Raw genomic sequence first — 14,349 nt, 5'->3', positions numbered from 1 at the left:
TCTTTCTGTACCCAGAACACTCTGGCTGGGGCAGACAGGAGCTTCCTACCACCCAAAATTGTGCTTGTCCCAGCGTGGAGCTGTGAGCTTCCCTCAGCAGGACAAGGATGGATGGATGGATGGATGGATGGATGGATGGATGATGGATGGGAAGGATTGGATGGATGGATGGATGGATGGGAAGGATTGGATGGATGGATGGATGGAAAGGATGGGAAGGATTGGATGGATGGATGGATGGATGGATGGATGGATGGATGGATGGATGGATGGATGGGAAGGATTGGATGGATGGACAGGGATGGATGGATGGATGGATGGATGGATGGATGGATGGATGGATGGATGGGAAGGATTGGATGGATGGATGGATGGATGCTCACTGTCCCCAGTTCCCTTCATTCCTGGTTTATTCCCTATATCTAGTGGCAATATTTTGTGTTTTAACAGCACAGAATCTCTACAGAAAATGAGAGGACATCCCAGCTTGAGGAGAAAAACAGCTTTGAGCAGTTAACCCCAAATCCCTCAGAACTGACCACAAGGCAATCTGGTGTCTGTGGGTACAACAGGACAGCCACAAACACCAGCAGAGGAGGCACCTCTGAGCCTGTGCTCTGTTCTGAGCTTTTCTAAGAAAAAGATGTTCCACCCCTCCTCACAGCTGGGTTAGTACAGAGTTCTGTGAAAGTGTCACATATACACATAGGCAGAGATGTGTAAAGAGAAAAAGCCACCAGTCCTGAAATGAGAAAGCCCCATTTTAGATCCATTTTAGAAACATTATTAGATAATTATGCAATGAGAGGTTTCTATTTGCCCTGCCTGGTCTGCTTTGCTTTCCTGGGTGCTCTGGTTCCCAGGGGGACCAGCACCACAAACTCACTGCAGATCCTGCAGGCTCTGCTCTTCAGGAACTGCCCCACTCACTCATGACCAGATTTCATGAACAGAGACCTCTCACTTTTGGCAGGTGGATTCCAGCACTGCACTTTATGGCTAATATTTGCTCACAAGTTTAACGCAAAGCAGGTTTGCAGCGCTGGGCATGGGCAGCAGGAGCGGGGCTGGATCCTGTGGGAATGCTCAGCCACACCAGCTTGGAGAGCCACAGAAAATCATGGAAACTCCTCTTAAAGAAGAGAATTCCTCCCTCTAGAGATCCATTAAATGTTTTCCCTGAGAACTGTTCCAGCTTCTGGGGTTGCTGAGCACTCCTGGTGTCAGCCTGTCCCACGTTTTGCCCTGCAAGGCTGCGGGATTATCGCTGATATTTTTGCCCCCAAAGGAGAGGAATGATGAGGACTCTATGGACATCAGAGGCTAATTAATTACTTTATATACTACATTATTCTCTATTATATTGCACTATATTGCATTACAGCCAAACTGAATCTGTTAAGCACTCAGCTCTGTACATAACTGCACTCTTTTTGTGATTGTCAGCCAACAGTCCTCACACACACACACACTTGGCCCTGATGGGCCAAGGAGACAAAACACCATCACTTTGGGTGAACAATCTCCATTTGGCATTCTACTTTGGCACAGCAAATGAGATAAGGATTGTTTTTCCTTTCTCTGAGGTTCAGAGAATGTGAAACCCAGAAATATTATTGGGAAGAATCGCGCCTTGCTTTTCTCTGCGAAGAGAAATGTGGCAACACGGGATCACTGCTCACCACAAGAAAGGGAGCAACATATCCCAGAGGCAATTAGGAGATGACAGACCACAGCACACTTACATGTGAGCAGCAGCAGCAGCTCCTCACCCCGACATGAGCGTGGAGTTCAGTGCTGGCTGCCAAGCTTGACTTTGTCCCTTCTTTGCCATCCTTTCCCTTCTGGATTTTCCCAGCAAAATAAGGGGATCCTGCACCTTAAATCTCACTTGGTTGGGTGTCATTACGGACTGGAGGCAGCTGTGGGCAGATGTGTGTCAGTGCAGAGCTGGGCACAGCTTCCCTGGATGGATTTTTCCTGCTCACATATCACCATTCCCAACTGGAACACACAGGCAGACTCTGGAGCGTGACTGTGTTCCGAGAAAACTCTGCAAACACCACGGCCCGGGAATTCTTTCCACTTGCATGAAAATATCCCTCAAATAGTGGAAAAATGTGTCAAATGAAGCTGTGGGGGAGAAGTGGTTTAATTAAAACAGCCACAGATGCTGGAGGCAGACTCTGAGTTCCATTCTGAGCTCCAGTTTGGGGCAGGCTGAAAACAACATTTCAAGGAATTGGTCCCAAAATCAGCTGCAGGGAAAACCTGGTGCCTGGATGGTGATGTTTGAACAAGCACCATCCAAGAGAATGCAGGACCAGCATCCCAGAGGAGAAGGTTTTGGATTATTATGGCCACAGCTCCACACACAGCCACATTTACTGTCACTTGTCTGTCACACCTGCTGCCCACAGCAATACTGAGAAAACACTGAAATTCTGGGGAAATACTGAGGTCAAAATGAAGCCTGACTTGAAAATCCTCATAATTTCATTTATGTATCTGTTCTGAGAATGCCATATCTGCTATATCCTGAATCAAAAGCAGAAGCACCAAAGCACTTGGGAGTTATTTCTCCTGAACCAGAAAAAACTCAGGGGCAGCAAAGCAGCCCCAGTTTTATGTGACCACATGGAAGAACAGCAAATGTTTTGAACCCAGTGATTCTCCTGAACCAGAAAAAACTCAGGGGCAGCAAAGCAGCCCCAGTTTCACGTGACCACATGGAAATAATTTGCACAAAGGGACACAAACTGTGAGGGAAGACACGGGGACTCAGAGGAACCCAAACCCATCAGCATTATCTCACACTGAGGGCACAGAGCACGGGAGGGAGTGAGGAAATCAAGGTTTTCTGCTCACTGCCACGGATTTACTGGCAGGAAAAAGGCTGAAAGGAGAGATTGCCAGGGGATTTGCAGGGCAGCCTTACCGAGGCAGGTCCTGCCGTCCGTGTGCAGGCGGAAGCCGGGCTGGCACTCGCAGTAGAAGGAGCCCAGGGTGTTCACACAGCGGTGCTGGCAGCCCCCGTTGTGCACCTGGCACTCGTCAACATCTGCAAAAAAACCAAGGGGGAAAGCTCAGGAGAGTGGACAGGAGGGTGTCTGAGCTCAGGGATGTTTATCCTCTGCTGTCCGACTCTGATCTGAGGGATGAAAGCAAAGGGAACAAGATTGGCCATTTTGTTATGTTCGGTCAGTCAAGCTGTTTGTGAAATTCCAGGGACAAACCTGCAATCAATGAACAACAACCACAAAAACCCAATTTGATTTGTCAGTCAGCACAAACCATCCTCCTCTGATCACCTGCCAATGGTCACCTTTCCCACTGACTCCAGAATAATGGATGAATTCATAGTTTACACTTCCTTGCTTGTCAAAGGAAGTTTTTGAGGTAGGTTTCTCCCTGTGCCATAATCAGAAACATGGAGATGATGTGGATAGAGCTGCACAGTTCCTTAATTCCTGCCATTTGTGGGTGTGCACAGTTGTGCACCTACACGACCTTTCAGATTGGAAAGGATCAGAGGGGGGAACCAGATCCCACTCCAGGAGCAGCAAAGCACCCAACCAGCCACTCCCTTCACTGTCACAGACACATTTTATGAAAAATCCTTTTGACAGGATCTTTTCTCCTGAGAAGCTGGGGAACTTCAGCTTCCCCATGTTTTGCTGCTTTGGAATGTGTTTTGGAGAATTGTTTACCCAGCATGTGAATTGTTCTTACCTGATGACCAGCGACAGCCACCTGTGTCGAGGCTGTGAGCAGCCACAAGGTTTTATTATCATTCCATTCCTTCCTATTCCTTTCAAGCCTTCTGATGAAATCCTTCCTTCTATTCTTTTAGTATAGTTCTAGTACATCATTTTAATATAATATATATACTAAAATAATAAATCAGCCTTCTGAAACATGGAGTCAAGATTCTCATCTCTTCCCTCGTCCTGATGAAATAATTTCTTCTATTCTTTTAGTATATAATTTTAACATAATATATATCATAAAATAATAAATCAGCCTTCTGAAACATGGAGTCAAGATTCTCATCTCTTCCCTCATCCAGGGACCCCTGTGAACAGCACCACACTTCCACACAGAGAGAAAAATTTCTTGGTTGGGTTTCTCCATTTGGGTTTTTCTTTGCACTTTCTTCACCTCCAGCTCCCCCAAGCCCTTCCCAGCAAGGCCAGCCCTGAGCCAGCTCAGTTCCCATCCAGGACTGTTACTGAGGAGATAAAGAAACATTTCCTGAGTGAATCACAGCAGGGTGGGGACCCGGCCGTGTCCTCGCACGCCAGAGGTGCAGGAACGTGCCCGGTGCCCCAACCCAGCTCTGCTTCACCCACAGCTCCCACTGGGCAGGAAAAGGGGCACCAAAAACTGGAGAAACACAGCCTGGGCTGAGCCACATTTTTATGTTTGTCACATTAATTGCCAAGAAAATCAGCCAGCAGCAAGGGAAGGTCTGGGTCAGGGGCAAAATGGGAAAAGTGGGAAAGGTGATGCCTGTTTGAGTCTTCTGAGCTGTGCAGCGAGAATACAAAATAACCCTTCTCTCAGAAAGGCTTAAAGCATTAAAACCTAAAGCTCAGAGATCATAAAAACATCTCCTCTGTCCCAGTGATCCCCAGGGAACCCCCAACCTTGTCCTGGGGTGTCCTGCTGCACTGGCAGTGCTGGGCTCCTCCTGCAGAGCCCCCACTGCAGCTGTGGTCTCCATTAACCCAGCAAAATGCTCATTTCTGTAATGCCAGCCCTTTGCTTTACTCAGTGGACTGAGTCTTTTAGGAGGTTTTGCTATTTTCATCCTGTTTTTTTTCCAAGACACTTAATACTGAAAGAAAGGAAAATGAGTAGATTTTTGAGGTGAAACATAAGCTTTGAGTGATGCTCTATGAAGAGTGAGCCAAAGCCAAAGTGGCTTTTCAAGGGGAAAAATGTGATGGCATGAGTCTGAGATGCTGGTCAAAGCAACCTAATTCTGATTAAATCATTTTCCTCCGTACACACTTGGGACACTGCAGAGCCCTAGAGCCCCTGAGGCACTCCCTGCTCATCTCTGTGGGCAGGATTAGCTATTAATACACAGAACTGGCTCTGTTCAGCTCAGGAACAGGAAAAGTGGGGTTTGGGAAGGTTTTATGTAGCACAATAAAGTTTCTTGGTCTGAATTTAAATGACTATTCCACTGCTTCCCTTCAACTCTAATCTGAAACTGTTGAGAATTCACTGTCCAAGAAACTGAGTGACGTGTTGAGTAAACTTCTTACTTTCACCCCATTACTCACACTCAGCACTTTTACATCTCCTCTCTCCGTGGCTCCTCTTCCCCCTTTGTACTTTTCACCCTCTAAATCTCCGTGATTGCTGTCCCCATCCCAACCCCGTCCTGGCTGGGGAGAGCAGCCATAGAATCACCCATCACCTTTCCCTGCCACCCCCAAATCCCAGAGCCCCTCCTGGAGCCTCCCTGATCTCCTCTGCAGCCCCAGGGAGATTCGGGGACACCCTGCACCATGGTGTGACCAAAATAAATCTGTCCCCAGGGCAGATCCACCAGCCAAGGCTGGCACCAGCAGCACCTCCAGCCAGTGAGTCAATGGGAATATGGACTGGTGTGGCATTCACATTCTCTGAAAAAATTCCCTTCGCCCAGGATTTCCCTTCTGGGAAGCTGAGAAGCCCCAGAGAAAAGGAAAACAATTCTTATCTCATTTGCTTCTCCTGTGTTTTGCTCACGTGTGGAATGTGTTTGGAGATTGTTTACCCACAGGTGATTGTTCCATTGGATTCTAGAGTGAGTTGTTTTCACTCTTTGGCCAACTGGGGCCAAGCTGTGTAAGGACTGTGGAAAGAGTCACAAGTTTTCATTATTATCTTTTTAGCATTCAGTAAATATCTTTTCTGTATTCTTTAGTATAGTATAGTATTCTACATTCTTTAATATATAATATATTCTACATTCTTTACTATAACCATATTCTTTAATGTAATATAGTACCATAAAATAAAATATTCTAAATTCTTTAATATAACTATATTTATTCTTTATTATAATATAGTACCATAAAATAATATATTCTATATTCTTTATTATAATATAGTATCATAAAATATTCTATATTCTTTAATATAACCATATTCTTTAATGTAATATAGTACCATAAGATAATATATTCTATATTCTTTAATATAACCATATTTTTAATATAATATAGTACCATAAAAGAATATATTTCTATATTCTTTAATATAACTATATTCTTTAATATAATATATTACCATAAAATAATATATTTCTATATTCCTTAATATAACTATATTCTTTAATATAATATAGTATTATAAAATAATATATTTCTATATTCCTTAATATAACTATATTCTTTAATATAATATAGTACCATAAAATAATAAATCAGCCTTCTGAGAACATGGAGTCAGATCCATCATCCCTCCCTGCAAATACAACAGGCTGGGAAGCAACAGGAGCAGCTCCCAGGGCCAGGAGGAGCAGCTTTGGGCAGGTCCTGGCAGCAGGACCCAGAGCCCTACGTGACACCGTGTGAGCTGTGCTTCGTGGCACAGCACGGTTCTTTTCCTACTGGAGAGCTGAAAAAAATCTGGTTGGAATTAATAATTCCAAAGGAGAGCAAACGAGAAGCATGCAGGCTTCTCTTCAGCTGCCTCTGAGCAAGCCAGAGCCGTGCCAGGACAGGGTTTGCCAAGCCCTGCTCTGCATGCACAGGGCAGGGGGTACCAGGCAAAGCCAGCTGAGGAGGAGCCCAACACAGCAAGGGCTGGGGATGGGGCTTGGGTCAATGAGACAGCAGAGATATTGATCTCTGCTGTGTAAAGAAACTGGAGTTCTGAAAGGAGGGGTCAGCCCAGCCCCTTCCCTGAGCAGAAACAATCCCTGAAACCTCAGACACCTACAGGGAATAACACAGTGGTCAAACACAGGGAAGATGAACACAAACCCATGAAAAAAGGTTTGGTTAGACACCTACATGGACTGACACAGGTAATACAGCAATCAAACATAGGGAAAGTGAACACAAAACAAAACTGAAAAGGTTTGGTTTGACACCTACATGGACTAACACAGGTAAGAAAGCAATGAAATATAGGGAAGGTGAGCATAAACCCATAAAAAAGGTTTGGTTAGACACCTGCATGGACTAACACAGGGAATACAGCAATCAGACATAGGGAAAAGTGAACAGAAAGCCAAAAAAAAGGTTTGGTTTGACACCTGCATGGACTAACAGGTAATACAGCAATGAAACACAGGGAAAGTGAACACAAAACCAAAAAAAGGGGGCACAGAGTGAGGAGATGGCTTGGGCTGGCTGCACTCCCTGCACACACACAGGTCCTCCCAGAAGGAACACTGATTTCTCTCCTACAAGAGCTACACGTCAGGGAGAAGAAAGTGGCAACAGCAGCCCTGCAAAGTGTTAGATATTTGGTAGGGAGGCAGTTTATCTCCTTGCAGGGCTGGGGAGGAGGCGATGGAGCCCAGCTGGGAGCACTGCTGAGGTTTGCAATGTCTGGCTGAGCAGCAGCGCCAGGCCCTAATCCCTGCAGCAATTAGCCTGGATTACAGAGCAGGGCTGCGGGGAAAAGGTTAATTAAAATCCACCCAGATGAGCATGTGTGGGATTTACTGAGTTTATCTTCCCAGTACCAGTTTGTTGAAGATAATTCAGCAATTTCAAGGAGTAAAAAGAGTGCATGGAGAGGACCCAACAGCCCCTGCTGCTGGGCAAGGGAGCACAGCCAATCTCACTCTATGGACACAGATTAGAATGAAAAAACCCTCTGCATGACTTCATTTCTTGCACGTGTCACACAGTCCCAACATGAATAACCTGAGGAATTCGGATGCCCTGTTATTCCACACTCCCTGTATGCAGAAAAAGCAGCTGTGGCAAGGTCCAACAGACCAAGGAGAGCATGGGAGAGGACAATGCTTCATCTCCTCTCTGTCCTCTGCCAGCCTGGAAGTTTTTTCCTCCTCTAGGCTGAGGAAGGATAGCTGGGAAGGTGAGTGACTCACTGAGGGAAGGAAAAGGACATTTGGGGCAGGCAGAGCACCTCCACACCCTCAGCTTTCATCTCACCCTAAACCAGGCATTTGAGAGAGCACTGGAAGAGCTGCAGGGAGTTATTGAGGCCAATATTCCTTCCACTGCAGGTGGGAGATGCCCAGAGCTTCCCCGAACCATCTGTGCCATGCCCAGCAGAGAATTCCAAAGGAATGGGTGCATCAGCTTCAGAACAATCTGCTGCAGTGAAAACTCTGCTTTAGAGCAATCTGCTGCAGTGAAGACTCTGCTTTGCCTCAGCTCCTGGCCTTGTCCTCAGCTCACCTTTTCCTGCCCCCGAGCAGTGGGGCTGGGAGAGTGGCCCAGCTCCCCCCCGTGCTCCCCTGAGTGCCTGGGGATGGGGCTGTAATTGGGGATTACTCAGCACAGAGCAGAGGTGCAGGCAGCAACAAGCACCTGGACTTGCTCTGGACTTGCTGCTGCTCTCACCCTCTCCAACCTTCTCTCATCACTGGTTTTTACCCCATTCCCTGTGCAGGCTTTCACTCTTGGGTGAAAGATCTCCCCAGGCACAGAGCTGGGGATGGAGCTCCTGTATCGGTGAAATTTTGCCTGACTGGCAAGAGGGATGATGAGCAGGACTGTTATAATAACTTCTTTGAGCTCTAGGAAGGCCATAACGTACTTAAGATAGTTCAGCTACTCTTAGAGGCACAATAATCAGCAGGATGGCTTCTGTTGCAGTGTTAGAAACAAAAAGGTTTAATAAAAGGCAAAATAACAAACAGAAAAACTAAGCCAAGTGCTAGACGTTCCTGCTTCTAATAAAAACACCTCACAGAAGCAATTTAGTTTCTTTGTTCATTCCTTTTCTTAGTTAATTGCCTAGGAAAGGCTTTTTAGCTTCTGTCCAATTAGCTATCCTTAAATTTGAAGTGAGGTCCCCTAAGTCCTATGAAGTGTCTTTTCACTCAATCAAAGAAAGAGACTTCTGGACTTCTTTCCTTTTAAGGAGACAAAAATAATTTTGTCACTCCATCAGCAAGAAGCACACTCTTACCCAGGGCTCCATGAGATCAGAAGGCTAATTAATTACTTTATTATACTATATTGTTCTGTACCATATTACACTACATCTAAACTGAAACTGAACAAGAACTAAACTGAACAAAATCTCGTGACTCTCCTCACTGACTGTCAGGACACAGCTTGCAGAGGTTGGCCAAGAAAACAAAACACTCACACCAGAATCCAATTACCAAACCCCTTCAGGTAAACAGCCTTCCACAATGCATTCCACTCGTGCACAGACACAGGAGCAGCAAATGAGACAGGAACTGTTTTGATCGTCATTTTCTCTGCTTCTCCAGGAAAAAAAATCTGAGAGAGAATTGTTTCTCTCTGTGTTCAGAGAATGCGAATCCCACACCTCTGGGGCAGCTGTTGGAGGAGCTCATGGAGCAGGATCAAACAACAGCTCTGCTGGTTTCTGGCTGCTTCAGAGAGGATATCCCGGCGATGATGGATGGTGAGTCCCCAGCAGAGCACAAAGCTCCTCCTGTAGGGGCGGCTGTGTGAGGACACAACACCCAGGGCTGCCATGGGCCATTGCAGTGACACTGAGTCTCAGGAGTTTGCAGTTTATTGCAGCCCCAAGACACGTGAGCAGTCTCTGTTTTGGCCCCCACGTTCAAAGAACGAGTCAGAGCTCTTCAGTTCTCGGTCTCAGAGTTGTTTATTGTATCTTATCTATGAAAATTTCTCTCCTGCCCTGCCAAGGTCCATCCAGCAGGACAATTCCAGGCACTCTGCCTGCCCCCAGGGTGGTGTTATCTCTTTGTACTACAAACTACATATAACATGTTTACAATTCCTTCCCAATACCCATCACCTATGTTAGACAGTGAGTTTCTACTCTAAACCAATCCCAAAGTGCCAACATCACAGCAGAAAGTGGAGGTAGAGAAGAAGACGAAGAAAGGCTGGACACGCCCAAGTCCCTCCATCTTGTCCCCAAAACCCCAATTCTAAAAACCCCAAAATCTACTTTTTCACCTAGTGATAATTTTATTATTACACTACTTAAACTTCTGTGGCTTTCAGGCCTTCATACAAAGCTGGTAATTTGCTCCACGGGTCATAATCAAACCCACAGGTGTTCTGGGCTCCGTGCCAGGGTCTCTGAGCCCCCTGCCCAGAGGGATGCACTGAGTTCTGAAAACCAAGCCCCAGCAGGGCCCTGTCTGCACACAGGGAGCACATCCAGGCACCCAGAGCTCAGTGAGAGCCACGCCGTGCTGCAGAGAGCACCTCCTCCCTCTCCTGGCAGGCACAGAGCTGCCAGTGATGTGCACACAGCAGAGCTTTGTGCCTTGTGGCAGCTGCCTGCTGAGGGGACACGGCTGTGGGGACGCGCGTGCTGGCTGGGCAGATGGGAACTGCGGGGAAAGCAGCACACTGACCCTGAAAATCACACCAGGACAACATCTGGGACTCTGAAATCACACCCAGACAGCTCCTCTTACCTGTCAGAGAGAAGCTGAGGCATAGAAGGAGAAATTTAACAAATTAAGCAAGCCCACAGTTGTGACCGTGATCACAGGGGTCCGAGGATGAGGGAAGAGATTAGGATCTAACTCCATGTTTCAGAAGGCTTGGTTTATTATTTTATGATATATATCACATTAAAACTCTACTAAAAGAATAGAAGAAAGGATTTCTTCAGAAGGCTGGCTAAGAATAGAATAGCAAAGAATGATAACAAAGGCTTGTGGCTCAGACTCTCTGTCCGAGCCAGCTGGGCTGTGATTGGCCATTAATTAGAAACAACCATATGAGACCAATCCCAGATGCACCTGTTGCATCCCACAGCAGCAGATAACCATTGCTTACATTTTGTTCCTGAGGCCTCTCAGCTTCTCAGGAGGAAAAATCCTAAGAAAAGATTTTTCATAAAAGATGTCTGTGACACACAGTGATACCAGTTTAGGATAAGTCACAAGATGGACAAAAACCCATGAGAAAACCCCCTCAGCTGTGCACCTCACACCAAGGATAAAGATAAAGCCAAGCCCACACAGAGCTGCCTGTCCATGGAGCTGAGAGGAGCAGAAACAGGATCAGGATCCTGAGGATCTGAGGAATTCTGCACTGGGGAAGGGAAGGTTGGATCCAGCACAAAGCTGGCTCTCAGGAGCTTGTCTTGGAGAGTCACTTTGAGCCAACACAGTTGGATGGAGACAGCAAAATACAATGTGAGCTTGAGACAAACATCTGATCTATAAATAACAAGGCAGTGACTCGCCCCTTCCCAAAGCTCTGGCACATCTCACAACTCTCCTGATATCACTGCTTGGGGCATTTATTTATTTATCAGCATTACCCCAGGATGAGATAATGCATTCCTTGATGTCTGCATTACGCCCAAGCATCCCAATTCTTCAGCGACCTTCGCATATTCTCTGTTATTTCCTAAACCCCCACAAGCTTTTCCTGCCGTGGAGGCAGCTGAGCACAGGCAGAGGAGGAAGGGAGGGTGCAGTGGCAGAATCCACACCTGGCTCCGTGTCCCCAGACGCCACCCAACGTGAGCCACGTGCAGAGGGAGCACCGAGGGCTCCATGCCCTCCACCTGCTCCATGGGAACTCTGGCCAAGCTCTTCCCACGCTGCAGCAGGCTGGGAATTGCTTCCAAAAGACACTGAGGCTGAATGTTCCAGGGCAGTGATCCCTGACTCGGCTCCTCTGCCTCATCCCCCGGCCATGCCCAGCTCTGCTGCTGCCAGAGGATTCCCCTCGCACAAACCCAACCCCAAATAACACCGAGCCCTGGCCCGGGGGAGAATCTGCTGAGCCACCCTCACACAGCCCCAGCAAACCTCAGCCAGAGAGAAAGGCACCATTTTTTCATGTTAAAAACACCAAAATTTCACTTTTTGCCCTGCACTGGGGCGAGATCCTTTGGAGCTGAGGAAAAAAAACAATCTACATACCCTAGCAAAATGCATGCATTTGGCTTTTTAAGGAATGTGGCACAGGAGCTATCTTTAACCCAGCTGGACAGCAACAGACGTGGAGAAACTCTTGTTTCTCTGCCACCCTGCCAGAGCCTAAAACTGATTTTTGAGAGTAAGAAATGCACTGAAGAGTAATAATAACAATAGCAATAACAGTAATAACAGCAATAATGATAGTGATAATAATAGGAATATAATAATAATGATAATAATGATAAATATAATGGAATAATAATAATAATAATAATAATAATAATAATAATAATAATAATAATGTAAAAATAAATATAATAATACAAAGCACAGGCACATAAACAGCCAGGTCACCAGTCTGTCACTTGGATGGTTGCCAGCCTGGGACCCCCACCCTGCAGCTGGGGGATCTGGGGACAAACCCCTCGAGGCAGAGCCCTGCAGGGAGCCCCAGCCCGGCACACAGAACCCACCAAGAGCCTGATTCTACCGGGACCTTCCCAGGGCACGCACGTACCTGGCCGCAGGTCGGGGTAGCCCGCTCGCCCCAAGTAGCAGGGGTAGCAGCTCCTCCACAGGTAGCGGTAGTGCTCGCCGGAGGAGCCCGGGATGCCGCCCAGGCAGCCCAGGCACCACAGCAGCGCCCAGGGCCGGCCCATGAGCGCGGCACGGAGCGGGGATGGAGCGAGATGGGGCAAGGATGGAGCGGGGAGGGAGCGGGACACGGCAGGGATGGGGTAAGGATGGAGCGGGGATGGAGCAGGGACAGAACGGGGCAGAACGGAACGGGACGGGGCAGAGATGGAGCGGCACAGAGCGGGGATGGAGCGGGGACAGAGCGCGGACGGAGAGGGACAGAACCGGGCTGGAACGGGACGGGGCAGGGATGGAGCAGAGATGGAGCGGGACGGAGCAGGACAGAGCAGGGATGGAGCGGGACAGGGCAGGGATGGAGCAGAAATGGAGCGGGACGGGGCAGGGATGGAGCGGGACACGGCAGGGATGGAGCAGAGATGGAGCAGAGATGGAGCGGGACAGGGCAGGAACACGGCTGGGATGGAGCAGGAATGGAGCGGGACACGGCAGGGATGGAGCAGGGACGGAGCGGGACACGGCAAGGACGGGCAGGAATGGAGCAGGGATGGAGCAGGGACGGGCAGGAATGGAGCGGGACACGGCAGGGATGGAGCAGGGACGGAGCGGGACACGGCAGGGACGGAGCAGGGACGGGACGCGGCCGCAGCAGGGGCCGCAGCCGGGGATGCGCGGGGCGGCGCGGGCGGCTCAGCCGTGGGGGCGGTCCCGCTCCGCCCCCCGCAGGTACCGCCGGGCCCGGAGCGCCCCGGAGCCCCCGGCACGGGCGGGAGCTGTCCCGGGATGGGCGGGACCCGGAGCTGCCCCCGCCGCCCACGCGTGGAGAAACGGGACCCTCCCGGGGCGAGGGAGGCACGGCTGCATCCACCCGGGGCTGGGCTGACCCTCCGCCCTGAATAAACCCGGGGTTTTGCCCCAAACCCGGCTGAGGAGGGATGGGAGCTGGGCGGGGGGGATCGGGATCTCCCCCTGGAGCACCAGGCTGAGGTTTGGGAAATTATTGAATAGATATTTGAATAATTCAGTAATTTTTTTTTCTAATGTTTAATTAAAATATTTTTTTTAGTGGTAGATAAATAGTTGTAAAATTTTTGTTTGTTATTGTTAGGAATTTTGCTTTGGTTTTGATTATGCCTGGCCAGCCCTGGGACTCAGGCTGATCCTTCACCCGTGGGTTTGCCCCAAACCAGGCTGAGGAGGGATGGAAGGCAGGCAGGGGGGATCAGGATTTCCCCCTGGAGCACCAGGCTGCTGTGGTTACACCACACCAAGTTACACAGCTCCAGGGTTACACCGAGCAGGGAGTGTTTCGCTGTGGAAGTGCCTCGTTACCATCACACCTCCCCAAAACCAGCACCCAACACCAAAATTCTGGTCTTAAAATAACGACAGAAAGCAAAGCTTAATCACCAAATTTAAGTATAAATGAGGAACAGCCACTGTGGCTGCTCCAAAGAAAACCATAATGCTCATTCCCGCTTCCTGCAAGAAAGGGAATTTTATTTTACCTTTTTCATTAAATAAGAAGTAGGAATAGCTTATTGGATTTTCCAGAGGCAAGCTCAAAAGCCTCATTTAACTTTCTGGAATGTTTTGAAACAATGTGCTCGCAGGGCTGAGCTGGGGAGGGGGGGGAGCAGGCCCTGCTACTCTGAGACGTTTTCACAGTGTTATTTGGCCATCGTAAAATTCCAAATTAAAACTTGTGG

The 14,349-nt window shown here is 48.2% G+C and overlaps 1 protein-coding gene across 1 annotated transcript in view; it reads right to left on the bottom strand.

Moving 5' to 3' along the window:
- The window catches only part of MEGF6 (multiple EGF like domains 6), a 53,203-nt gene extending 40,266 nt beyond the window's left edge, over positions 1-12,937 (bottom strand). Inside the window, exons 1-2 of the mRNA XM_071449041.1 lie at positions 12,564-12,937; positions 2,939-3,061 (exon numbers count right to left, since the gene is read on the bottom strand). Coding sequence (XP_071305142.1) covers positions 2,939-3,061; positions 12,564-12,705 — 265 coding nt within the window. The 5' untranslated portion in view covers positions 12,706-12,937. The remainder of the gene's footprint in view (positions 1-2,938; positions 3,062-12,563) is intronic.
- Between the last annotated feature and the right edge of the window lie 1,412 nt (positions 12,938-14,349).

The sequence above is a fragment of the Agelaius tricolor genome, unplaced genomic scaffold (assembly GCF_023055355.1).
Source record: "Agelaius tricolor isolate 1412-34295 unplaced genomic scaffold, bAgeTri1.0.p SCAF_28, whole genome shotgun sequence".
In the NCBI taxonomy this organism is placed as follows: domain Eukaryota; kingdom Metazoa; phylum Chordata; class Aves; order Passeriformes; family Icteridae; genus Agelaius; species Agelaius tricolor.
Note: the sequence above shows the minus strand (reverse complement) of the source record. Positions and strands in the feature narration are given on the sequence as shown.